The sequence below is a fragment of the Amblyraja radiata genome, chromosome 13, assembly GCF_010909765.2.
Source record: "Amblyraja radiata isolate CabotCenter1 chromosome 13, sAmbRad1.1.pri, whole genome shotgun sequence".
Taxonomy (NCBI): domain Eukaryota; kingdom Metazoa; phylum Chordata; class Chondrichthyes; order Rajiformes; family Rajidae; genus Amblyraja; species Amblyraja radiata.
Window position 1 is genome coordinate 17,699,713 of NC_045968.1, and position 27,733 is coordinate 17,727,445.

The 27,733-nt window shown below is 43.1% G+C and overlaps 1 protein-coding gene across 3 annotated transcripts in view; it reads right to left on the reverse strand.

The window, feature by feature from the left end:
• dis3l2 (DIS3 like 3'-5' exoribonuclease 2) overlaps positions 1-27,733 on the reverse strand; it is a 188,196-nt gene that overhangs the window by 56,866 nt on the left and 103,597 nt on the right. For all 3 annotated transcript variants that reach the window (XM_033031333.1, XM_033031335.1, XM_033031334.1), the window contains exon 14: positions 5,118-5,197. In XM_033031333.1, coding sequence (XP_032887224.1) covers positions 5,118-5,197 — 80 coding nt within the window. The remainder of the gene's footprint in view (positions 1-5,117; positions 5,198-27,733) is intronic.

A 27,733-nucleotide genomic window follows, 5' to 3' on the forward strand; every position in this document is an offset into this window, starting at 1 on the left:
TCTTTAGCCCTTTCCACAAATCTTTAGCAATCATTTGTCATTACTTGGTGCACCCACTGATTCGCTTCCAGTGCCTGGCTACAAGGCACTCAGGTCCATTCCAACCACACTATTCCTCCATTTACAACCTCATCTTCCCACCTACATGTTCCCACCATTTCAGCTAACTGGTCTCCATGCTCCTGACACCTCTCTCCATGCTCCTCACAATGAACAATCCCACCTAATTTGTCAAATCAGCAAACTTGAAATCTGATGTAGATTGTGAATTGCTAAAACCTAGATCCAAGTCACAGCCAATCAATCTTAAACAAACAGCGTTCCAATTTAGATCCTTATGTCCATTTTTATTGGGTTAATTTTGCCTTTATAAATAATGCTGTACAATGTAATAAACTTAAGCTGAAAACATGCTTCAACTGAACTAAGTTATTGAAGTAAAAACTGAGTAAGTAATTATGCTCTTTGAAAGTACTCCACAAGAGCATTGCTGATCTTCGAGCTCAGTGTCAGCACTGTCCCTGTAATCCAGGATTCCCTGATGCCTCAAAGTTTATACCTTGTCAATTAACACAACACTTGTAGTTCTGGTCACCGGATTACAGGAAGAATGCAGAGGATATGGAGAGGGCGCATAAGTTCACCAGAATGCTGCCGGAAGTAGGTAGTATTAACTATAAGGAGAGGTTGGACAAACTCGGATTGTTTTCCCTGGTGTCTTGGAACTTGAGAGGAGACATGGTAAAAGTATGTGAAATTATGAGGGGCATAGATGGGGTAGACAGTCAGAACCTTTTCCCCCAGGTTGGTAATGCCAAAGACGAGAGGGCCTAGCTGTAAAGTAAGAGGGGCAAAGTTTAAAGGAGATGCAGGGCAAGTTTTTTTTACACAGAGGGGGTTGAGATCTTAAAAAAATGCCACTGATTGGTTTATATTGGAAATTGTCATTAAATTTGGTCTTTTCTCCTCATCATCCTCCCCCAACTACTCCCACTCCCACCCCCACCTAGTCAACTCCTCTTTAAGATCACCAAGACACATCACCCCAATGTGAACTCCATTTACTCGGCCTGAGTTTTACAGCCAGTAAGTAACCATGCTTTAGATCAGACATTTCCTGCACACACATTTTTCCCTGTAATTTGAGAGTTTAATTGTCTTTCCTGCATGCTAAAACCAATTTCCATACTTTCCTTGGGTGGTTTTCCATATGTGCATATTGGAAACTATTTTGATCCAAAGTTATAAATAACATAATTAAATAATATCCACACTCTTAAAGGCTATTGCACTGTAAGGTGCATTATTCTCCAAATTGACCTTAGATGTCCGCCCTCATTTATATGCACGTACATTGCACTGTTAACATCAGTTAGTTAAAGAGTACAGAAATGAGCAACTTCAAAAACTCTCTGTCAATTAAGTTTGTTGTTGCCAGTCTGTATCTCTATTCTGTCAGATCACAAAATCAAATAGGAATTGCTGACATACCAACTTATTGCACTAAATTTGGATAGAACTCCATTAGTTAAGATTGTGGACAGGACGGAGGAGCCCCACACAATATCTGAAATGTCAGCATTAAAAGTATTCCCCAGATTACGATGATTGGCATTTGAAACAATGCCCCAGGCCATGCACGGATGGGTCACATTAACTCCGCTTCTCTTTCCACACACACTGCCTGAATCCTCAATTGTGCCAAGATTTTCTGTTTGGATGCTATCCCTGGATCAGAGGCAAGACCTGCAAGAGTGTGCACCCTCAATCTCGGAAAGGCAGATTCCAAGGCAGCGGATTCAGGTTATTTAAAAGATAGACACAAAGTGCTGGGGTAGCACGGATCAGGCAGCATCCAGGTTATTTAGTTCATTTTGTTTATGTACACAAAGCCAAGTAAACTTGAATTTAAGATGGTTAATATTAAACACAAATGTAATCAATTTGTCAATCTCCATCAATGATTCAAATTGAAAGTAAATGACTCCATACTCGCAAAAGTTACATTTCACAAGCTAGAGGGATTATCCAGCAGTATTTAAAACATACCATGCCATTAAACACGCCTGTTCACATCACTGTAAATGGCTGAATGTTCTTCCAGTGGGCGTCCAGCCACTGTCCATGCATCTCGAAGCTGGGATTATCAGTGTGATGCAACTTGACAAACTGTACTTCAGGCTGTTCATTGCTGAGCACAACCTTTGACTATGTGTGCACTTGCTCCACAATTTACAGCATCTGCGATACGTGCAAAGTAATTACATGACTTGCAACAGCTCGTTTATGTTTATTGAAAAAACATTTGCTGACTCAAGTTATTCCTTCTTCCCCAGTGCTATCATACTTTCTCCTTCCTGGATGATGAAATGATCTTTCTCCTCCAGTCCTCCCCATCTATTCCAAATCTCCGACAAACCACAAAACTGTCTCATTTATACAGTGCTGTTGTGGGGAACATTTTATGGCTTTTCCCCACTTTCTTTAACCTCTTAAGTCAGTAACATATTTGTCACCCCATTATTATTTTCTGATGTCCAAGGGTGCAATTATGGTTGCAAACGTTCTCACTCCCAAATAAGGGACAAAAGGCCAAAATATATTTGTTGACCGACTCGGCCGTGGCTGGGTGAATGATGAGTTGGCTCAGGTGCTGGACTGCGCACAAAGCCCAGCCAGCGGGCCAGCTGAGCAGTTTTGGACCGGGCCGCGCGACGTCGCACACAAAGTCCGGCGCCCCGTCCAACTCATGAACCAATGATCGGCCATGAGAAGGAGGGGTGGTGGTGTCAGCGGTAAGCGAAAGTATGAAGGTCTGACAGCTGGCCGGGCTGCCGACCGACGGGGCCACGGGCGAGATGCTACTGCTGCTGCACTCCATGGGCTGCACTACGTTGGGACGGGTGAGGCGGGGCCGGATGTGACGCTCTGACCCGACAGTCCCCTCGACCCAAGTAGTAGCAGTCAAATACGGGACAAGGGCGGTCCCGTATGGGACAAACCAATTTAGCCCAATATGCAGGATGTCCCGGTTAATACGGGACAGTTGGCAACCCTAGGTGGGCTGATGTTGGTGTCAGAGTCATTGAATACCTTCTCCAAGGAAGTGGATGAAGTTACAGCAAATGTCTTGCAATGCAAGGTATCCCTTTCCCTGTATACTGGCACATTAATTTACTCCTGAAAATATTTGTCTACTTTAATTTGCAATTGCAGACCTGGCGTATGTTTACTTTTGTGTTTGTTGCTTACACAGGAGTTAAATGAACAGGTACACAAAATTGCTGGAGGAACTCAGCGGGTGCAGCAGCATCTATGGAGCGAAGGAAATAGGCGACGTTTCGGGCCGAACCCTTTTGAACAGTTAAATGAACAGGCCTGGCTTGTGTGGTCAACTACTTTGAAGTGGATTTCTGCAAACCTCCCTGACATCAGCACAGTGCTTCCACAGACCTTTGACACACATGGCCCTCAGAGCTGGATTCACAGTGGCATTCACGACAGAAACTGCAGCATATTGAAGAAGTCTTATATAACTAGCAGAGTGTGCAATGAATTCCACTTCCAAAATTTAGCTCCCCTTAGCTATGGAAGTATAGTACAACACATGTGAATATAATGCAAGAAACCAAATTCAGATCCCCACAGAATGGAATCTAAACTGGGAAATAAAAAGCAGGAAGTATAAATTAAATATAAATAATGCACAGGAAAAAAATAACTTAAAATGCCTTTCTTTCCAAAATTCTGAGAAATAAATTGTGAAAATATGAGATTCCACGTATAAAATTAAATTTTCAGGACTAGCACTTCACACACAATTCACTTGCTCCCAGGATACCAGCCCTAACATCTGGTGTATTTAGTGGAGAACTAGTGGGCAACAATCTCAAATTCATGTCACTGCGTTCAACGCCAGATCTACAGGGTGAGGACCAAATGCATCTTCTGGGGAAGACGTTTTTCTGACAATAACTTTCATAGCTTTTTTAACAACATATCAGATCCGAGAATATGTTTTATGAATTTACTCTGCAGTAAAAGTGAGTGCTGTTAGTTCCACGGCTGGCAATATCCAGTCCAATGTGCCCATCACTTACTTCTCAAGGCAGACGTCTAATTGTTGTTGGAGGAATGGTTCCATTATGTGAGTTTCCTCTGAACTTCATGGCCTGTTTAGATGTTGATTCACCTTGCTTTGAATTTATGTTTTGTTGTGCGCATAAGATACTGTGAATTATCAAGTACTACACTTACAACTAGAATAATAATTTGCAGGAATACAATATTTAACCAAATGACTCTCCAATATGAATAAAATTACACTCTGGTTCATCTTCCTATCCATTTTGAAAGTATTTTGGTGCACAGCATTGGCAAACTCTAAATTTGCACAGGAACATTTTCATGTCAAACGTAGCCAATGGGTGGAAACGTCAATCGTGGCTTTGTGCAAAGTAGTTATTCTTAATTTGCTACACTTTGGGTTCATTTAAAAATAGTTCCAGAATCCTGTGCAACATACATGTTTTCTCCCCAAATTATTTGAGCAAACACAAAGTGCTGGAGAAACTCAGCAGGTCAGGCAGAATCTGTGAAGGGAATGTTCCAATTACATTTCAAACTGGAGTTTAGAAGGATGAGGGGGAAAATCAATAAAACTTACTGAATAGTGAAAGGCCTAGATAGAATGGATGTGAAGAGGATGTTTCCATCAGTGGGAGCGTCTAGGACGAGAGGGCACAGCTTCAGAATTAAAGGACGTACCTTTAGAAAGGAAATGAGGAGGAATTTCTTTAGCCAGATGGTGGTGAATCTGTGGAATTCATTGTCATGGCCACTGTGGAGTCCAAGTCAATGGATATTTTTAAAGCAGAGACTGACAGATTCTTAATTTGTACGGGTGCTAAAGGTTATGAGGAGAAGGCATGAGAATGGGGTTGAGAGGGAAATATAGATCAGCCATGATTAAATGGCGTAGACTCGATGGGCTGAATGGCCTAATTCTGCTCCACTGGCTTATGAACATAGCAGAAGGCGGACAATTGACAAAAAGGACTAATTGCAGAAACTGCCACTTCTTTACAATATGACGTATTTGTCTAAGCACATCCTACCTGTTGCTGTCCTTATACTGATAGACATAGCATCCTTGAGGCATTCCTGTCTCTTTATCCAACGTGAAGGCAATCTTCAACTGTAAAAGACACATTTGTTAGCATTGCATTAATGTTTCAAACAGTTCAGTCAAGTCAATGAGATAATGACAATGAGGCAGCAGCAGACAATGCACCAGGTCCATTCTACAAATAATGCTCATGCTGCATGTTCCCAACAATATTGATTCCACATAAGAGTGAACAGCTTAACAAAATAAATATCAAAAGGGGAAAAAGTACAGTACTACTTTCAACAATATCTATAAATCAAGTTAAATATTAAGGCAAGAGAATAGTTAGCCTTAAAATGGGATCCACAAGGTACTAAACTCCATGCAGTAGAAGAATGAGCAGCAGTGATCGTGTAATGAATTGCACCATATTGTTTCATTCGAAGAGGTTGATGCCTGACATATACTTCACTAACATTGTAACAGTTCTTCCTGAGAGTATCCGATGTCAGCCATCTATAGATTATCGATAGATCTATCTAATTTAACACTGTGCCATATTCCACTTATCCCGGAGGAGTCCTCGATTTTGATGGATATTCAGGACATACAGCATTTTAAGAAATCTCCAATACCAAGCTAAGCATATGCTCATGTTAAGGGGAAAAAACAGACAGAATACTTTTGGTGAGTCATTCTGAAAGAAAAACTAAATATTCATAATTACTTCCCTATACACCAAGGCTTTCTTTTCGAGTAATTGATTTGTTTGTTTATGGAATTTCTTGAACTCTCCAGTTACTAACCATTACCTCTGAGAAATCAATTTATGATCTACTTGAAGACTTGAGAGATACAGCATGTAAACAGGCCCTTCGGCCTACCCCATGCCGACCAGCGATCAACTTCGAACACTAGCAGTTTCCTACACCCCAGGGACAATTTACAAATCTGGAAGTCTTTGGCGTGCGGGAGGAAAGTGGAGCACCTGGAGAAAACCCATGCATTCACATGGAGTACGAACAAACTCCATACAGACAGCATCCGTAGTCAGGATCAAACCCGGGTCTTTGACATTGTAAAGGGCCTGTCCCACTGTACGAGGTAATTCAAGAGTTCTCCCGAGTTCTCCCCTATTTGAGCTCGTGTAATGTACGTAGCGGGTACGTAGAGGCTCGTATGAGTAACAATTTTTTTACTCGTGGACATTTTTCACAGTGTTGAAAAAAAGGCACGAGTTTACCGGATTTCCCGAGTACCTACTGTTACTCGTGGGAGCCGCTACGTGACATCCACGAGCTCCTACGTACGCGCTACGTACGTTACACGAGCTCGAATCAGGGGAGAACTCTTGAATTACCTCGTACAGTGGGACAGGCCCTTTAGGTAGCAACTCTACTGCTGTGCCTTGTGCCACCCCTAATTTATTACACATGTGTTCAAGATCTTTAGTGTGTTCTATTTATTATTCTAACAAACCCCAACAAATTCATCAAAATTGTTTACAAATGTTCATAACTTTTCAATGTTATGCATTTGTTCTTCAAGTACTGTTTCCACTGTGGTTTGTTTATAAATGATCACAATACACAATACACAATACAATTTATTTGTCACTTGAACCTCATAGAGGCTCAAATGAAATGTTGTTTCTGCAGTCATACACAAAAGAAAAAAAAGACCCAAGACACAACACAATTTACACAGACATCCATCACAGCGCATCTCCTCCTCGCTGTGATGGAAGGCAAAAAAACATATCTCTCCCCTGCACTCCCCATTCCCCTCCCGATGTCAGAGTCAAAGCCCCCGGCGGGCGATGGCAATTGTCCCGCGGCCATTAACGCCGCGCCGGGTGATGCAAGGCCCTGCTCCAGATCTTGTTGTTGGAGCCCCCAGCGGGCTCTAGCAAAGTCCCGCAGCCGTTGAAGCCGCGCCGGGCGGTGATGTAAGGCCCCGCTCCAGGCACTCCTCGACCCCGCGACTCGGGCGGGTGAAATCGACGTTGCGGAAGCTCCGAAAAGCGGTCTCCCAGCAGGGACCCGCGGGCTCCCGGTGACCTGCGGTAAGCCTCCGAACCCCGGGGTCGGGTGGCAGCAGCGCGCCACCACCGCTCCACCCGCTCCGAACTCGGCCAGCTCTACGATGGTGAGTAGGTCCGCAGCTCCGCGACTGGAGCCCAAGGTCGTTCCTGCTGGAGGCCGCTCCACGTTGCAGCCCCAATGACAATGGAGACCCGACAGGGAAAAGGTCGGGTTCTCCGTGCAGGGGAAAGATTTTAAAAGTTTCCCCCCCCCACCCCCCCCCCCCCCCACCACACACACACACACACATACCCCATCAAAATAAAATAAAAACTACATTAAAACGGGACAAAAAATAACAAAAAGACAGACGGACTGCAGAGGCCGCTGCGACGTGAGTCGCGCCGCCCACCAATCATAAGCACCTTCCTCTTTCTGCATGCACGTGTTAACTAGCAGGACAAAGCAGAAAACCAAACTATCTTGTAAACTTCATTAGAAGTTTGGGGTGGGAGATTGCAACCTTCACGTGGTCCGCCCTGTTTCGATGAATGCAATCAACCTGGTGTGCACAATCAAATAAGATCAAAATAGAACAAATTGTCCTACAACTTTAGGCTGTGCGCACCATACGCAAGAAGAAGATTAGAAGTTTGCGTGATCTTGAAATACCAACTATTACTTTGTGTTACTGTGAAAGTATTGACATTTGGAAAGATTGTTGCAACCAGAATTCTAATTAATCTTTGCATTTTAAGAATATCAGCATTTAACATAAGTGGAATTTATGCTACGCATTGTGGCTAACAGTTTACCTTCCTGAGCTCTCTTTACATATTCATGTTTTGAATGTTCAAACTCAAATATCACTTTACCCATTGAATGCTCAATAAATACATTTTAATTTGTCTTTTATTTCAGAAGATGTCAGATAAATACAAAGGGACATGTTTTATAGTAAGATAGTTATTTATCGTGTTTAATTGTACCGGGAACTTCCAATAATTTTACAATGAAAATCCTTGACTTGAATGTTAATTAAAGATCAACTATATGAGTCTGTTGGCACAAAGCTATAATCAATGGGCCATAAAAGAACAGCTCTGTGAACAAAGTGGGTTAAGATAGTATTCATTTGTAAATGGTTATCAGCGTCATCAGATTCTAATCCAGGACATCTCAATGTGAGAAGGGTTTGGGACATACAGCTTGATTACCTGGAAACCTGGCCCCCCAGATAGTTCTCATGGCCACGTTGCTCTATTCTGCACTGAACAAAAGCATTGCCGCTTGCAATCTCTATATAATGTAATGCTTCGTTAAACCACAAAACCTAAGTTATCAATCAGCAGAGATCAAAACAACTGCCAATATAATGTTAGAACACCAATGGCCATTGTGGCAAACTTTAATATGATTAAGTTAAGAAATTTACAAAATGCTCAAAAGCCTTCACTTCATTATTTAAAACAGTCATCCTTTTAGTTACTGGGAAACCACCAATTCTCTGGAATGGATGGATTGAGGCGCCAAAAATCCATTTTATTCTTTTGAAAAACCAGACAAAATAGTCATTCACGTCAAGCACTGCTGAAAGTGGCATTGTTTGAGCTATTCCCCATCACCAGCAGGGGTAGTCTCCAGCATAGCTTAAGTTGATGGTAAGGTCATATCACGTGCCACTTAGACACACAATAAACTGCATTTGAAAACAGAGTGCTTTAAGTTAAATTTATGTTCAAATTCTTGGATGTAACAAGTGCATTTTATAAACCTCATCGATCATTTATACAAATGATTTGAAGTGCACATTCCTAAACTGAACACGTTCCCAGGAGAAGGGCACAGGGACAGGAATCAAAATAACCACTGAGTGATTGCCCTACATTATTTTCCTACTGTGTGGGAGTTTTAATTCAGGCTGCACAGTCCTGGAATATCCAAGTAAACAGGAATCCGACTCAGTGCTACTAATTTGCAGAAAGAAGCAGAAATTAACTTTGCATGATTTCTAACAGCATGTTATCTCTGAGCCAACAATCATTTTATAATTATGCTGATAAAGAATTGGCTAACTCACAGAATATTTGGGTGAATTTATCTGCATGATTAGGATTACAGAGCATGTAGATTTAACTTGAAAGCAATCGCAAATAATAATGTCTTCTTATTAAGGCTGCTACACAAACAGTTTTCCAGTTTACAAGTTGGAAATGATAGGAAGAAATAATAACAAAGATGTAAAAAATGGGGACCAAAGTACCTGAAATGTTTCATTTGCTTTACGATGATTTTCTCTTATACTATTAAAATTGCTAAATGTATTGTTCCCCTGTAAATGATATTTAGATATCATACAAGCAATCAACATTTAGCTGTGGTATGTCTGGGTTAATTGAACATCTGCAGAAATATTTTTCATTTAATTTTTCACATGGAATAAAGGACAACAGTTAAATGTCAGCTCTGTGGAGATCACATTTAGTCTGGCATCATGATTACTTCATATGTAGCAGTATATATAAAATTACATCACGAAGCAAGTGTTTATGGAATCTAGCCTGGGAAGTTCTCCTGGAAGACGAAGACAGTAATTGTCCAGCCATGCTCTCTCACGCGGGGAGAGTTGCCTGGAGATGCTCCATCTGGTACACCACTTCATCCCACAGTGGTTACTCGTTTCGTTACAGACCTTTGAAAAGTTCCACAGCAACTCAGGGGACTGATATCAGGCACTGAAGGGGATTGACTTCTTTGAAGAACAGGTATTAGCTGTTTTGGACGATAAAGATTTGCACAGCAGGATTTGTGTAGAGTTCTTACCAGACTTCCTCTGTTCCAGAGTGACCTGGTACCTAACCCAACAAGTGAATCACTAAATCAGATACTACAGAAGGATACTATCTAGGCCATTGTGCCTGAACTGACTGTTTGAAATAGTTTTGCTATTGGTCTTTCACCCTTTCTACAAAATGACTTTTGTTTCTTTTCAAATATTTATCTAACGTTACTACTGAGTTTGTTTCACCTATCCTTTTAGATAATTCATTACAAATTTAGGGAAAACCTGATTAATATTCTAATCGGCAAATCGTGCACACTTTTCATTTCATTTCCAAATACGTCTCATCCATTTTTTTAAAACTTAAAAAGGGAAGTACTTAACATGCATCACATCAATCTTTCAAACATTTCACACTTCAGCCTGAGCTGCCTGATAGAATGAAACTCATGGAGTGCAGAGTATTCTCTAACCTTCAGATCTCAAACGTATTTCTAATTAGAACTAGCATGACGTTTTTCTGGAACACAACACATTGAATCCTTGAAACCTACCATCTTCTGATTGGAAACCTTCACTTCCACTGTTAGTTTCACAAATCTATTTCTTTCAATTTCATTCTCAGGTGAATAATATTGTCGTTTATTGCTCATCCCTAAATACCCTAGGGTAGCTACCAGCTCGAATTGCTTCAGTCTTAGCACTAATAGATACTGCGCTTTCTTTCAATTCAACGCAGACTAATAGAAACGTTCCTTGTCATCGCAGGGCAGGAGACCTTCATTAATAAGGTCGCTTCCTTTTCTCTTCACTTTTTCGGAAAATGTTGTTGCTGGGAAAGTCATCATACTTCTCCATTTCAATTAAAGTATAGTAAGCTGCAAAGTTTACAGAGCTATAAAGCAGCTGCACTTCTAATCTGGCTTTTAACACTACATTTGCATAAAAACAGCATTACCCCAACCCATTCATAAACTTAGGAACTTGCCTGTTATCTTTTCAACTTTTAATTTGGCTTTTATTTTTATTGATCATATGTGTGGAGAATAGGACGTTTCTCTGAATTTGAATTGTAAGTTTAGATATTTTGTTCCTATAACCAGCGTCTACTTTACATACTGTAGGATGTGTTCAATTAAAATGGGGTAAGGTACTACAAACAAGGCCCATAGTATCAATTAAATACAGCGCACGTGCAATTTACACGATAAATGATTTTTGCAATTATTTACTTTGCTCAAATGACCGGTCAATGGATTTTGCAACCAGTTTACAAATGGATGCTAATCCAAAAACGAATAGATGGATGCTGCTGGCCTCTGTGAACAGCGCTTGCAGCTGCAAAGGCACTCTGTGTTTGGGAATGGTATGCAATTACAGTACTTGATTTTGGAAGAAACATTTTGAATTTCCTCTGCTCCTATTCAAGCTTCAAAGCATATTAAAGTCCAGGAAAGCCTTTAATCCTGCATATTGAATTTAATCTCATCTCCTGGGGCAAGGCATGTTTCTGTAATCCTTATCATAATTTCCTCTTGCTCAGAACCTGATTGAAACTGTATGAACCCATTTCACAGAGTGCTCATACATGGAGGGCAGGCTGGGCAATCAATGTGGAACAAATAGGTGAAAAGACACAGTATGCATCAGCTACCTCTCAATTCGGAAAGCATTTATTGTTAATTCAGTGCATCATATAAAGATTTTACTACAAATTAATTTCCACTTCTACGTAACCTGAAACATTATAAATAAACAGTGCCCTCCATAATGTTTGGGACAAATACCACATGTGGTTAAAGTGCACATTGTCAGATTTTAAGAAAGGCCATTTTAATACATTGTGGTTTCACCATGTAGAATTTACAGCAGTGTTTATACATAGACCCCCCCCCCCATTTCAGAGCACCATAATGTTTGGGACACAGCAATGTAATGTAAATGAAAGTAGTCATGTTTAGTATTTTGTTGCATATCCTTTGCATGCAATGACTGCTTGAAGTCTGCAATTCATGGACATCACCAGTTGCTGGGTGTCTTCTCTGGTGATGCTCTGCCAGGCCTGTATTGCAGCCATCTTTAGCTTATGCTTGTTTTGGGGGCTAGTCCCCTTCAGTTTTCACTTCAACATATAAAAGGCATGCTCAATTGGGTTCAGATCGGGTGATTGACTTGACCACTCAAGAATTGAGCATTTTTTAACTTTGAAAAACTCCTTTGTTGCTTTAGCAGTATGTTTTGGGATCATTGTTTTGCTATAGAATGAACTGCCAGCCAATGAGTTTTGAGGCATTTGTTTCAACTTGAGCAGATAGGATGTGTCTATACACTTCAGAATTCATTATGCTACAGGTGCACAACCTTTTATCCGAAGATCCAAATAACGAAAACCTCCGAATAGCGGCCATTTTTTCGGTCCTTGAAGAAAGGTCCTTGAAAACGTTCACCGAGGGCGGCCCGCAGAGGTGACAGCGGAACCTCCGGTCGGTCCTCGAAGAAAGGGGAACTAAATCCCCATTCATAAAAGAGAAGATGAGGGTATATTGCGCGGGAGGGTTAATAATTGACAATATGCTGCTGCCTGTCCGCTGAGTTAAAAAGTTCCCACGGTAGACTCACGATACACAGTCTTTCGTGAGTCTTGCGTGGGAACTTTTTAACTCAGCGGGGCAGGCAGCAGCAGGTTGTCGCTCGCTTCAGTATCACCCCACCTACACCCCTCTGCTTCCCGGCCATGTGTGTGACCCCTTCCCTCCCCTCTCCAGCTCCCCGCCCATTGCACCGGCGCGGGGGCTTTGCACTGTCTTCACGTCGGCGTTTGCAGCAGCACCGTGCCAGTCACCGGAGACGTCAGGACCAACGGGACACCGACCACCAGGCCCACCGCAAGCACGGAGATCCCAGAGACCCACAGCCAACAGCAGCCCAGCCCAGCCCCACTCCAACTACAGAGGAACCTGGGTTGCGGATGACGAGGCGCAGCTCGGGGCGTCGTAGGGGCCCATCGGGGAGCGGCCACTCAAAGCCACGCCGGGAGATGTAGGGCCCTGCCCCGGTCTTGATGTTGGAGCCCCCGGCGGGCGCTAGCAAGTCCGCGGCAATTTACAGCCGCGCCGGGCGTTGTAAGGCCCCCCTCTAGGTCACTCTCAACCTCCATGATCTTTGCTCTCAAACCCGTAATTCGGGCGGGAGAAGTCGCCGCTGCCGGTGCCCCGCAAAGCAGTCTCCCACCGGAGACCCGCGAGCTCCCGGTGTCACCATCCACCGGAGTCGGGTCGCAGCAGCTCGCCCCCGCAACTCTCCACGCTCCGAAGCTGGCTAGCTCCACGGAGGTAGGTCCGTAGGTCCACAGCTCCCACCGCCGCCCATCGACCCCCAGGCCCACTGCAAGCACGGAGATCCCAGAGACCCACAGCCAGCAGCAACTCCAGCCCCGCTCCAACTCCAGAGGAACACGTAGGGGCAGAAGCTGATGGTGTGCAAGGTACGTCTTGTTCTTGGGGTGGCGGATGAGGGGGCGCAGCTCGGGCTGTGGGCGAACTGCCACTTGTCGCTGTAGCGGCCAAAGATCATAGAGGAGCTCCTCTATGATCTTTGGTAGCGGCCCATCGGGGAGCGGATTCCTCTGGAGTTGGAGGGGGAGGGGGGTATTGTGCTGTTTGATCGCCCCCTGCTATCCCAGGGACAGGGAGACACAGCGGCTTTTTAGACTGGTGGGCAATCACTTCCAAAGTTCTGCCCACACAGTCAGTACACTTCTCCTACACTGTATTTCATACAAACATTTATTCTGCAAGAAAAAACGACATTGAAGACTCAAACTCGCGATCGAGTAACTGCCAGGATCAAGGCGCAAACTCGCGACTTTGCGGATATGAGCCGAGCACCCTACCACTGAGCCAGCCATTAAAATCTACGCTAAAAAAATTCCATTCCGAAGACCGACAAATTCTGAATTACGAAAAGTGTCTGGTCCCAAGGCTTTCGGATAAAAGGTTGTGCACCTGTACTACCATCAGCAGTTGTATCATCAATGAAGATAAGTGAGCCAGTACCTTCAGTAGCCTTACATGCCCAGGCCATAACACCCCCACCACCGTGTTTCACAGATGAAGTGGTATGCTTTGGATCTTGGGCAGTTCCTTCTCTCCTCCATACTTTGCTCTAGCCATTACTCTGACATAAGTTAATCTTCGTCTCATCTGTCCACAAGACCTTTTTCCAGAACTGTGGTTGCTCTTGTAAGTACTTCTTGGCAAACAGTAACCTGGCCATCCATTTTTGCGGTGGTTTGCATCTTGCAGTGTAGCCTCTGTATTTCTGTTCATGAAGTCTTCTGCAAACAGTGGTCATTGACAAATCCACACCTGACTCCTGAAGAGTGTTTCTGATCTGTCGGACAGGTGTTTGGCAGTTTTTCTTTATTATAGAGAATTCTGTCATCAGCTGTGGAGGTCTTCCTTGGCCTGCCAGCCCCTTTGCGATTAGAATAGTGCATTCAGAAAGTATTCAGACCCCTTCACTTTTTCCACATTTTGTTCCGTTACAACCTTATTCTAAAGGATTAAATTCTTTTTTTATCATCAAACTACACACAATACCCCATAATAAAAAAGCGAAAACAGGTTTTTGCAAAGTAATTAAAAATAAATAACTGAAATATCACATTTACATAAGTATCAGACCCTTTACTCAGTAAATTGTTGAGGCACCTTTGGCAGCGATTACAGTCTCAAGTCTTCTTGGGTACGATGCTACAAGCTTGGCACACCTGCATTTGGGTAATTTCTACCATTCTTCTCTGCAGATCCTCTCAAGCTCTGTCAGGTTGGATGGGGAGCGTCGATGCACAGCTATTTTCAGGTCCCTCCAGAGATGTTCGATCAGGTTCAAGTCCGGGCTCAGGCTGGGCCACTCAAGGACATTCACGGACTTGTCACAAAGCCACTCCTGCGTTGTCTTGGCTGTGTGCTTTGGGTCATTGTCCTGTTGGAAGGTGAACGTCCGCCCCAGTCGGAGGTCCAGAACGCTCTGGAGCAGGTTTTCATCAAGGATCTCTCTGTACTTTGCTCCGTTCATCTTTCCCTCGATCCTGACTAGTCTCCCAGTTCCTGCCACTGAGAAGCATCCCCACAGCATGATGCTGCCACCACGATGCTTCACCGTAGGTATGGTATTGGCCAGGTGATGAGCGGTCCCTGGTTTCCTCCTGACGTGACGATTGGCATTCAGGCCAAAGAGTTAAATCTTGGTTTCATCAGACCAGAGAATCTTGTTTCTCATGGTCTGAGAGTCCTTTAGGTGTCTTTTACTGAGGAGTGGCTTCCGTCTGGCCACTCTACCATAAAGGCCTGATTGGTGGAGTGCTGCAGATATAGTTGTCCTTCCGGAAGGTTCTCCCATCTCCACAGAGGAAGTCTGGAGTTCATCGGGTTCTTGGTCATCTCCCTGACCAAGGCCCTTCTCCCCCGATTGCTCAGTTTAGCCAGGCTGCCAGCTCTATGAAGAGTCCAGGTGGTTCCAAAGTTTTTCCATTTAAGAATGGCGGAGGCCACTGTGATCTTCGGGACCAGCAATGCTGCAGAAATTGTTTTATACCCTTCCCCAGATCTGTGTCTTGACACAATTCTGTCTCGGAGGTCTACGGACAATTCCTGGCATGGTTTTTGCTCTGACATGCACTGTCAACTGTGGGACCTTATATAGACAGGTGTGTGCCTTTCCAAATCATGTCCAATCAATTTAATTTACCACTGGTGGACTCCAATCAAGTTGTAGAAACATCTCAAGGATAATCAATGGAAACAGGATGAACCAAAGCTCAATTTTTGAGTGTCATAACAAAGGGTCTGAATAAGTATGTAAATGTGATATTTCAGTTATTTATTTTTAATTACTTTGCAAAAACTTCTAAACACCTGTTTTCGCTTCTTCATTCTGGGGTATTATGTGTAGGGACATCCGGTGGCGCTGTTGCTAGCTGCCTCCGCCCACGGTCTGGCTGTCTTTTTATATTTTGTTATGTTTAGAATGTGTTTTTTAAGGGTTTTTTTGGTATTTTATGTGGGGGGAAGCGGGTAGGGTAAGGGGGAAACCATCCTTCAGTCGCTTCCTGGTGAGGATACGGCTATTATCCGAGTCGCGTCCTCGCCCGCCCCCCCTCGCGGCCTACCAGCTGGATTGGCGCGGCCTTTCCTGCAAGGACTGGACCAGAGCTTCAGCAGCGGCGGGGAGACGCTGGAAACATCGCGGAGCGGGCGAGACCTTCCTGGGATCGTCGCTTGGTGCTCCGGAGTGCTGGGCCGCTGCTCCAACATCGCGGAGCTGTGGGTGCGGAGCTCCCAACGCGGACGGCGCTGACTTTAACATCGCGGAGTCCTGGGATCCTTTGCCGGGAGTCGCCAGCGCGAATCTCCGCCCAGCCCGGGCTGTGGACATCGGGAGCCGCGGACTCCGGTGGAAGGTGGCCGATGAAAGGTTCCCGGCGAGACGGCCGGAACATCGGGCCGTCCGTAACGGCGACTCGGTCGGGAGGCCCTGACCATGGGTGAACATTGGGGAACATCGGCGAGGAGGTTGACTGGACTTTGGTTCCATCCCTCACAGTGGGGAACTTTGGTGCTGCTGTGGGGATGTTTGTGTTGTGGACCACTATGTTCCGTGTTTTGTGTTTTTTTAATTTTATTTTTTTGTATGACTAAGGGAAAAATAATTTTGTTGTCTCTTCATTGAAAACAATGACAATAAATTAAATCAAAATATCAAACGATAGATTGATGATAGAACAAATTAATTCAATCTATTTTAGAATAAGGTTGTAACGTAACAAAATGTGGAAAAAGTGAAGGGGTCTGAATATTTTCTGAATGCACTGTCAGCTCACCAGTGCTCTTTTTCTTCTCAATGATGTTCCAAACAGTTGATTTTGGTAAGCCTAAAGTCTGGCTGATGTCACTAACAGTTTTATTCTCGGTCCCATAATGGCTTCTTTGACTTTCATTGGCACAACTTTAGTCCTCATGTTGATAAACAGCAATAAAAGTTTCCAAAGGTGATGGAAAGACTGGAGGAAAGACTAGGTGCTGAGCGCTCTCTTATACCTGCATTGAGGAGGCAATGAAACACACCTGAGCAATTACAAACGCCTGTGAAGCCATGTGTTCCAACCATTATGGTGCCCTGAAATGCGGGGACTATGTATAAACACTGCTGTAATTTCTACATGGTGAAACCAAAATGTATAAAAATACCCTTTAATAAAATCTGACAATGTGCACTTTAACCACATGTGATTTTTTTTCATTACAAATCTCAAATTGTGGAGTACAGAGGCAAATAAAAAAATGATGGGTCTTTGTCCACGAGGGCAGTGTAAACCTAAACATGGCTAGAGTTAGTGCATACACTCTCCTTGCAGTTGGATCTTACGTTGTAGGGATTTCAACTGCTAAAAGAATCTTACTCTTGTTTAGAATGTTGGACCAAACTTCAGGTAAACTCATGTCTAGACTGCAGTAAATTCCAGGTAGACTCATGTCTAGACTGCGGTGTAGCAATTACAAAATTCGGAATCCTTATAAATAGACTTAGATTAGGAATCCTTAGAAAGAGACAATAGACAATAGGTGCAGGAGTAGGCCATTCGGCCCTTCGAGCCAGCACAGCAGAGACTTTACTAGATTTTTCTAAAAATGTAATTTAACTAACATTTAACAAGGCAAGGCTAATCTATAAACCACAGGAAGAAAATGTTGGGCACTATCTGCTGTTGGACCAGAACAGATCCAGAGCAGTGGATTTCACCTGCGTAATCATTGTCACATGCAGTTTTCCTAATCCAAATCAACTTCGTGGTCTGGGACAACATTTCCATAGACTGATCACTTAGTCATAGTATTATTTTTGCAGAGCAGCTTTCTATTTGCCTGCTAAAGCACAAGCTGCACTCTCTGTTCCAAGTGTTCTTAATCATATTCAACAGTTGTAATGGTCTGCAGTTCAAGTCTCAGAGGATTCCCAAACACATCAGCCTTTTTTCTCCCACTGAGAAAATGTCCAGTTTAGAGAAACTCGGGCTGACTTTTCACTGACCGTGTCCAAAAGGATGATTTGCCGTGAATCTTGGCCACAAACTCCAAAAAGGCAAAGTCACAGAATGGTGAGATTTTGAAAGTCCCTTCAGATGCATCTTTTATTCTGTCATATTTCCACTGGCTATTGCCTTACACCATCTGTCTTTGCTTAAATCCAACTGTTATTAATTCATCTGAAGGTTGTCAGCCAGACATGATAACCCGGCTTCTCCTCCCACGGGTGCCGCTGGACCTACTAAGTATTTCAGCATTCTCTATTTCAGTCACAGTATTTTGCTTTAATTTTGACTAAAGTAGCAAGACTGAACAATAGAATATGCAGTTTACACATACAAAAGCATACGTTTTAAAATCATACCACTATAACTATTTTATTTATTAAAAAAGTAGGCAGTTAATGGAACAGTTGGAAATGCAAGAAATCAGGATATTGAATCGTGACGGTATAGGTACGCAGACATTGGCAACATTTGTAGCATCTTAAAGTCAGCACAAAAACCTCAAATTGGTTTATTTGATAATCAGTAGCAATCATTTATTCAGAAAATACCAAACAGGTCAGGCAGCATTTGTCAAAGAGATAATAGCTAATGGTCACGAACTGCAACAAACTTCTTTTCGGAAAGAGATGAGGAGGAATTTATTTTGTCTGAGGATAGTGAATCTGTGGAATTCTTTGCCACAGAAGGCTGTGGAGGCTGTCAGTGGATATATTTAAGGCAGATGGATAGAATCTTGATTAGTACGGGTGTCAGGGTTTATGGGGAGAAGACAGGAGAATGAGGTTAGGTGGGAGAGATAGATCAGCCATGATTGAATGACGGAGTAGACTTGATGGGCCGAATAACCTAATTTTGCTCCCATCTCTTATGATCTTATGATTAACTTTGCTACTCTCTCTCCACAAAAGCTGCTTCACCCATCAAATATTTCCATCATTTTTTTTTAATTCAAATTTCCAGCAACTGTGGTAGTGTGGTTTGAAACAACTTATTCAATTTGTAAATCACACTTTAATAATTTTTTCAGAATTAAGTCAAGATGTTGCATAAATATAAATTGGCTTGTCTTTTAATGTATGTGGGTCTGAAAAGACACACTTGTTCATATTGTCAGAAAGTGACCTAGAGAGGGACACACCTTTCTTGCAGTCTGGAATCAATTTAAAATTCTTGGAAAAATTGGTTTAAAAAAAAATTCTTAAACATACAACACACATGAGAATCCAATAGTATTACTTGGTCCATATTCCATTAGGATTGTTTCTGCTCATAGATTTTAGGGATTACAATCAAAATAACCTCCATACCAAAGAGTTATTCCAAGTTTTATTGCACTATGTCAAATCACAGATTGGAAAGTAATATAGATTATGATAAAGGAAACACTATTTACACGAGAGAGCAAAGAAATTATTCAGGAATCACATTGATGATATGATTTACAAGCTTTGGAGTGTCTGATTTCCTCTAGACTTCCCCATAAGTTATTTGATTCTCCCTCCTCTAAATCAGTTTGCTTAGACGTTTATTTATTCTTTAATTCTCCAAGCTGCATCCCCCAAAACCATATGTTTTAAAAATATACAACTTATCTCAATGGAACAGCAGGTGAAAGGGGCAAGATTTAATGAAAACCTGAGGAGCAATCTTTTTCACACAGATGGTGGTGGCTATGTGGAACTAGATGCCAGAGGAAGTCGTTGAGGCAGGTACTATAACAGCATTTAAACGTGGCCAGGTACATGGATAGGAAAGGTTTAGAAGGATACAGGCGGCACAGTGGCGCATTGGTAGAATTGTTGCCTTACAGCGCCAGAGACCAGTGTTCAATCCTGACTATGGATGATCTGTATGGAATTTGTACATTCTCCCTGTAACCGCGTGGGTTTTCTCTAGGTCCGCACCGACCAGCTATCCCCGCACATTAACACAACCCTACACACACGAGTGACAATTTACACTTCTACCAAGTATACAAACCCAAGCCAATTTACCTACAAACCTGTACGGCTTTAGAGTGTAGGGAGAAACCGAAGATCTCAGAGAAAACCCACGCGGTCACGGGGAGAACGTACAAACTCCGTACAGACAGCACCCGTAGTCGGGATCGGACCAGTCTCCAGCATTGCAAGTGCTGTAAGGCTGCAAATCTATCATTGTGCCACTGTGCCACCCTCTTTGAAAGATTTACCTCTTTCAAACTCAGGATCGAGACTACGAGAAACAACCTGTCATGATCCATTTTTCCTAGTTTTCTGAATTCTAAGAGCATATTAATTTCATTCATTTCTTACACCCGTTCAGATTCAGATTAGTTTATTGCCATGTACACCAGGATGCAATGAAATGATTTGCTCAAATGAACCTTAACAGTGAACATGATAATAGATAGATATAACATTAAATACAACGATGAATGCTAAACAACAGAATGGTGCAAAAATTGTCCTGCAATTTGTCGTGCAAAAAACTCCTAAAACGCACGGATGGAATAACCGGTTGTGGTAGAGTTAAGAATACGTGGCAGGGGATGTGTATAGGTGATTGGTTCAGGAGTCTGATACTTTACAAAATTGCTTCTCGTGATCCAATCTTTCCAATTGCTTCCTACTGTAAAGGAGCTGTCCCACTGCGGCGACCTAATCCGCGAGTCCAGAAGAGTGTCTTCGACCTTCAAGCTCGAGGGCACTCGCCTGGAAAACCTCGTGCTGGATCGACCGTCAGCGTTGAAACTGCGAGCTGGATCGACCGACCGCACACACACACAAACACATCGCAAAGGAGGGGGCCAGGGAAAAAAGGGGAACCTCTGTCTGAAATTCACACCCGCGATGAAGAGGAAGGTAAAAGATGGCTGCGCAGTGAACGGTAAGTCCTATAGGGAGGGAGTTGGGGGGGGGGGAAGGAGAGAGAAGGGGAGAGAGGTGGAGAGAGGTGTAGAGAGGTGGAGAGAAGTGGAGAGAAGGGACTCAAACTCGCAGCATTGTCGACACGTAGTCCTAGGAGGTCCTATGAGGTCACTGGAACTCTCCTTCATGCTCGAGGGAAGTTCCCGCATACTCGTGGCCTCAGTTTGGTCGAGGAAAATTTTTTAGCATGTTGAAAAATTTTCCCCGAGTAAAAATTGGTCGGCATGGTTCTTTTGAACTCGTAGTGGAGTGGGGTCGCTATTTAGTTACAGGTAGCCGTAGGCAATCTCCTTCGCTGACCGGGAATTTTAATTGGCTCATTGGAGTTGTCAGGACCAAGGAAAACCGACCGGTAGGTAAAATGCCCGCTTAACTTGATTAAACGCTGTCTGGCTTCTTAAAAGTGTCTCCACTCCTTCTCCCCCCCTTCTCTCCTTTTCTCCCCCCTTCTCTTCCCCCTCCCTTCCATTCTCTTGCCCCCCACCGCGCTCTCTAAAGGACATACCGTTACTGTGCAGCCGTCTTTGACCTTCCTCTCCATTGCGGGTGTGAATTTCTGACAGCGCTTCCCCTGGCCACCGCCTTTGCGGGGGGGGGGGGGTGGTGTGTGTGTGTGTGTGTGTGTGTGTGTGTGTGTGTGCGTGTGCGTGTGCGTGTGTGGTTGGGTGCGCGCGTGCACTCGGTCGCGGTTTCAACGCCGACAGTCGATCCAGCTCAAGGTTTTTAGGCGAGTGCCCTCGAGCTTGAAGGTCAAAGACAGTCGCTGAAAGGTCGCGTCAGTGGGACAGGCCCTTAACAGACAATATTCTTTTCACACACAAGAACAAGAAATACACATACAACTAGTAGTGTTCTGGCATCAATAAAAGCTCAACTGCGCACAATTTCAGTTTAATATTGACCAGATCCTGCAAGCCTAGTCCTGTGATAAACTCTGTTTAACAAGCATGACTAATTATGTACATTGTAATGAGCGCCTGTGCTTAAAAAAAATTGACCCAATAGAACAATGTTCCAGAGAATGACTATTGTTAAATTTTGTGCCTGCTTTAAGATTTCACTAGTAAACAGCAGGTGCATAAACTTGTTCTATCCAATTTATTATCTTAAGAGGAGAAATGCCAAAACATTGTGGAATATTATATTAATGGAAACATCTGTTGAGATTTAAAAAAATATCTTCTAGAACCAAATGCCATGAGTTACCCACTGGGATCCAGATGCACATCGACAGATTTGGGCTTTTATTTCAGAATTTATTGATGTATTAATATGCAGTCTACCACACAGTAATATAGAGTGGTTCCCACAGTCTATTACTTTTGCACTACAATAGCTTCTCTTTGACATTCTACATCTGTGGTGCCCTCCATACCGATATTGTAACAAGTGTTTTGAAAGGTATTAGCTGAAGGAAGGTATGATTCAGTATGCTACGCCTTTTGAGCTTCTTTAGGTATCTTTCAAAAAATCCTTTATATTTATAATTTCAGCATCCGGCTAACGACATAATCCAAAAACACAATGCACATTCAATATATATGCAAACTCATCATATTTTCTACTTGATCACCACCTCTCTTGGCTCTTCCATTGCATTTGATTCATTATCTTGTTTGAATCAAAATTGTGCACTTTGGGTCAACTCATCCATATTGACTAATATGTCTATCTGAGCTAGTCCCATTTGACCCATATTCCTCTATACCTGTTCTATCAGTATATTATTCTATGCAGTATAATATAGATAAATGTGAGGTTATCCACTTTGGTGGCAAAAACAAGGGGGCAGATTATTATCTCAATGGGGTTAGGTTAAGTAAGGGGGAGGTACAGCGAGACCTGGGTGTCCTTGTACACCGGTCACTGAAAGTTGGCGTGCAGGTACAGCAGGCAGTGAAGAAAGCTAATGGAATGTTGGCCTTCATAACAAGAGGATATCAGTATAGGAGTAGAGAGGTTCTTCTGCAGTTGTATAGGGCTCTGGTAAGACCACATCTGGAGTATTGCATACAGTTTTGGTCTCCTAATTTGAGGAAGGACATCCTTGTGATTGAGGCAGTGCAGCGTAGTTTCACAAGATTGATCCTTGGGATGGCGGGACTGTCTTATGAGGAAAGATTGAAAAGACTGGGCTTGTATTCACTGGAGTTTAGAAGGATGAGGGCGGATCTTATAGAAACATATAAAATTATAAAAGGACTGGACAAGCTAGATGCAGGAAAAATGTTCCCAATGTTGGGCGAGTCCAGAACCAGGGGCCACAGTCTTAGAATAAAGGGGAGGCCATTTAAGACTGAGGTGAGAAAAAAGTTTTCACCCAGAGAGTTGTGAATTTGTCGAATACCCTGCCACAGAGGGCAGTGGAGGCCAAATCACTGGATGGATTTAAGAGAGAGTTAGATCGAGCTGTAGGGGCTAGTGGAATCAAGGGATATGGGGAGAAGGCAGGTTGGGGATGATTGGGGATGATCAGCCATGATCACAATGAATGGCGGTGCTGGCTTGAAGGGCCGAATGGCCTCCTCCTGCACCTATTATCTATGTTTCTATCTTCCTACCTATCCACAAATATTTTAAGCACTGTAATTGTACCTGCCTCCTTAGCTTCCTCTGTCAGATCCTTCCATATATACATATAATATAATATAAATTATACTTAAAATTCTGCAAGCCTCTAGAAAGAAAAAAGACTGTACAAAAGACAAGATATTAGTGCCAGTCCCTGGCAGTGCAAGAGGTAGGTTCAAGAACCTGATGGTTGTGGGAACGTAGCTGTGGCTGAAGCCAGTGGTGTGGGACTTGAGGCTTGTGTACCTCCTGTCCCATGGTAGCAGTGAGAAGATGGCAAGGGCCAGATGGTGGGGATCCTTGATGGTCAATGCCACCTTCTTGAGGCAACTCCTCCTATAGATGCTTTCCATGGTGAGGAGGGCAGTCCATTATGGACACCTCTCTCTGTAGTCTCTTACTTTCCTATGCATTAGAATTACTGTCCCAGATCACGATGCATCGAGTCAGGATACTTTCTACGGTCCATATGTGGAAGTTTGTTTGAGAATTCGGTGACAGACCAAATCTCTTTAAACTTCAATGCGAGTAGAGAAGCTGGTGAGCCTTCTTCATGATTACATCGACTTCCTGGGCACAGGACATTTCATCCAAGATGTTAGCGTCCAGGAATTTGTAGCTGCTAACTCTCCACCACCGTCCCACCACTGCAACCTGGCGCATGTGTTCCCGACTTCCCCTTTCTGAAGTCAACGATTAGTTCCTTGATCTTGTTGACGTTGAGCGTGGGACGTTGTTGTGGCACCTTAAGTTCCTATTAAATCTTTCCCCTCTCACCTTAAACCTATGCCCAACCCTGGGAAAAAGAAGCTGTGCATCACCCTATCTATGCCCCTCATGATTTAAAGATTGGAGGTTTGTTACTTTGACCAACTTTCTGCAGCTGATTAGCCTTTTCTGCACAAGGTCTGCAGCTATTCTTGTACAATGTACAGCATGAGAAGTGTTCAGTTTTGGCCTTATTTTGGAGAATGGAAGGAGGGAGGATACAATACAATACAATACAATTCAATTTATTGTCATTTGGACCCCTTGAGGTCCAAACGAAATGCCGTTTCTGCAGCCATACATTACAAACAAATAGACCCAAGACACAACATAATTTACATAAACATCCATCACATTGCTGTGATGGAAGGCCAAAAAAACTTCTCTCTCCACTGCACTTTCCCCCCCGATGTCAGAGTCAAAGTCAAAGCCCCCGGCGGGCGATGGCGAATTGTCCCGCAGCCATTAAGCCACGCCGGGTGATGCAAGGTCGCGCACCGGGTTCTTGATGTTAGAGCCCCCGGCGTGCGCTCGCAGAGACCCGCCGCCATTCCAAGCCGCGCGGGGCGGTGCTGTAAGGCCCCGCTCCAGGAGCTCTTCAACCCCGCAACTCGGGCGGGAGAAGTCGCCGTTGCGGAAGCCCCGAAAAGTGGTCTCCCTCCAGGGACCCGCGGGCTCCCGGTGTTACCGTCCGCCAAACCCGCAGTTGCAGCCACCGAATCTCCGGGGGTCGGGTCGCAGCAGCGTCCACCACCGCTCCACCCGCTCTGGACTCGGCCAGCTCCGCGACGGTGAGGTGAGTAGTCGGCACCACAGCCCCCGGTCTTCCTGTTGGAGGCCGCTCCTCGTTGCAGCCCCAACGACAACGGAGACCCGACAAAGAAAAGGTCGGGTCTCCCGTGCAGGGAGAGATTTAAAAGTCACCCCCTCCCCCCCACACCACCCCCACCCCCCCACACACATACCCCAACAAAAAATAACAAAAACTACATAAAAACATAGACATAAAATAATAAAAACGCAGACGGACTGCAGAGGCCGCTGCTGACGAGAGTCGCGCCGCCAGAAAGCTTAGAGAAACAAGTTATTATTGGATGCCAAGAAATATGTATATGGATTCAAATTCAGGTAGTGATTTTTTTTAAAAATGCAACTGATATTCAGAGGCGATTTTAATTAAACATAAAAATTACTAAAAACTATTTCAAAGAGAAATTATTGCAATAATTCTGAGGGGAAAGAACTTGACAATTTTGGACTAAGAACACTTCCATGACTTGATCAGAGACTGCCAAACTTGCAGCTGAGTCTAATTTGAGGTTCACTGTGTTATATCTAGTTTCTCCAATCTCTCCTTGGGATATTTTTGGCCTCCCAATCTTTTCCAAATCTGGTTTCCTACTCACTTTTGTTTTGACCACTATTTGCTTGTTTCTCAGAATTATATTCTAATATCTCCCAAGTCAGTTCTGATGTTACTTAAATATCTTGTTTTAATGAGCTCATGACCTTCTGATTTCCAATTTTTCTTCAACAAATTCAGAAATTTGCTGTCATCTGAGAATTTCCATTGTATATTTTAGTTACAGTGGTATTTAAGTGCCAATGGTTAAGATATAAATATAATTTAATAAACAAACCTTTTGATGGCATACTGTTCAGAACATTATACCGCCTGAAAACATTTATATTCAATTGCTATTCCCAGGAATCAAAGCAAATAATACTTTTTCAAACAGATCGCTATAAAGAAAAGCAACAACTTTCTTTTAACCTTACTCAAGAACTGGGCTTGTATTGAAACCATGTTCCAGTGATATTTCTACAATTCTCTGGCAGAAAGTTGGCAGAGTAACTGCTGTGAACATGAATTGGCAAATCTTATTCACATCCTCTGCATTTTATAGTTTGTGACAGTTTTATTTGATCTATTTAAATTAAAACCACTTTCTACAATTCTACGTTATCAGACTTATGCACAATTAATTTGCATTGTAACATTTTACGCAGTACTGTATTGAAAATTTAATGTTGCATTTGTTAGAATATCAGGTGCCAACATAATTTTCACAGTATATGATAATTCATGCCTTGTATAACAAGTAACAGCTTCAGAACAGAACCAACCTGCACTCTTTTGATTGATGTTGCTCACGTCAACATCAAAAAGTGCTGATGAAACCGTATTAAGCAAGCCAACTGTATCAAGGAACATTAATGGTAGCACAGCAATGTAGCTGGTAGAGCCTCTGCCTCGCAGCACCAAACAGCCAGGTTCATTCCTAATCTTGGGTGCAATTTGTGTGGAGTTTTCATGTTCTCCATGTGACTCCATAGCTTTTCTACTGGTGCTCCAGTTTGCTCTCGCATCCAAAAAATGGGCAGATTGTAGATTAATTGAACACTGTCAATTGCTCCTTATGTGTGGAGAGTGATAGAATCTGGGTGGAGGAGTTGGCGAGAATTCGGCAAGAATAAAAAATGGGATTAACGACGGATGGTTACTGCAAACTCAGTGGCTAAAGAGCCTAATTTCATGCCCTTGCTCTCTCTCTTTCTATTTATGACATTTGAAATCACTGTTTATATCACTTAAGTATTATTACGCTGTTACATTCAACCTCCCCATGAATGCCTGCAGAGTTCCTGAGTGCCGATAAAGATTTATAACTGTGGAGGCAAAGTAATCAAAAGTAAGACCCTGACAAAACACCAGCACATGCATCAAAACAATTGCTGCTGAGTTGTAGACAAGACAGACAAAATTGCAGATGTTTTTATTCGTGTCAATTGTGGTAATTTCAAAAGCCAGTAGGCATATTCATTGCTGAAGGGGAAGAGTATAATCAATTGTTATACCTTTGTTTTAAATGCAAAGTGACCCTGCTCTCTAAACTGAAGGCTCAGAAGGATGCTGAGCGATTGGTCTCCGAGGCTAACATAGGAAGATCCTTTATGAGGCTTCAAATGCTCAATTTAGCGTTGTAATTCACACCTCAGAGTCATAGAGCTGTACAGCATAGAAACACGGCCCTTGGCCCATGCCAACCAAATTGGCACCCTGGACTGGTCCCATCTTCCCATATATGGCCCAGATAAACCCTTCCTATCCATATATCTGTGAAAATGTATTTTAAAAGTAATATCTCCTAATGACTGTACAATTAATTTTCAGCATAGAATTATTAATTACCATTAATTATTGGAATTGGGTTATTTAAAAACACATAGTCATGAGAAAACAGATTTTAGAGAATGCTTAGATAATGCTTGCTTCCTGGGCATGGGCAAATTGTTCAGTGACGTGGTAAAAATAAATGCAATGGGCAACACAAATCTGCTTCATCTATATGAGTAAACAGAAGCATCACTCCTGCCTGGTTTGGATACCTAAATGCTATGTAGGAATTAATAAAACTTGAAAACACAAATAATGCTGCACACTGTTCTACCAACATAGCACAGTTATGTGTA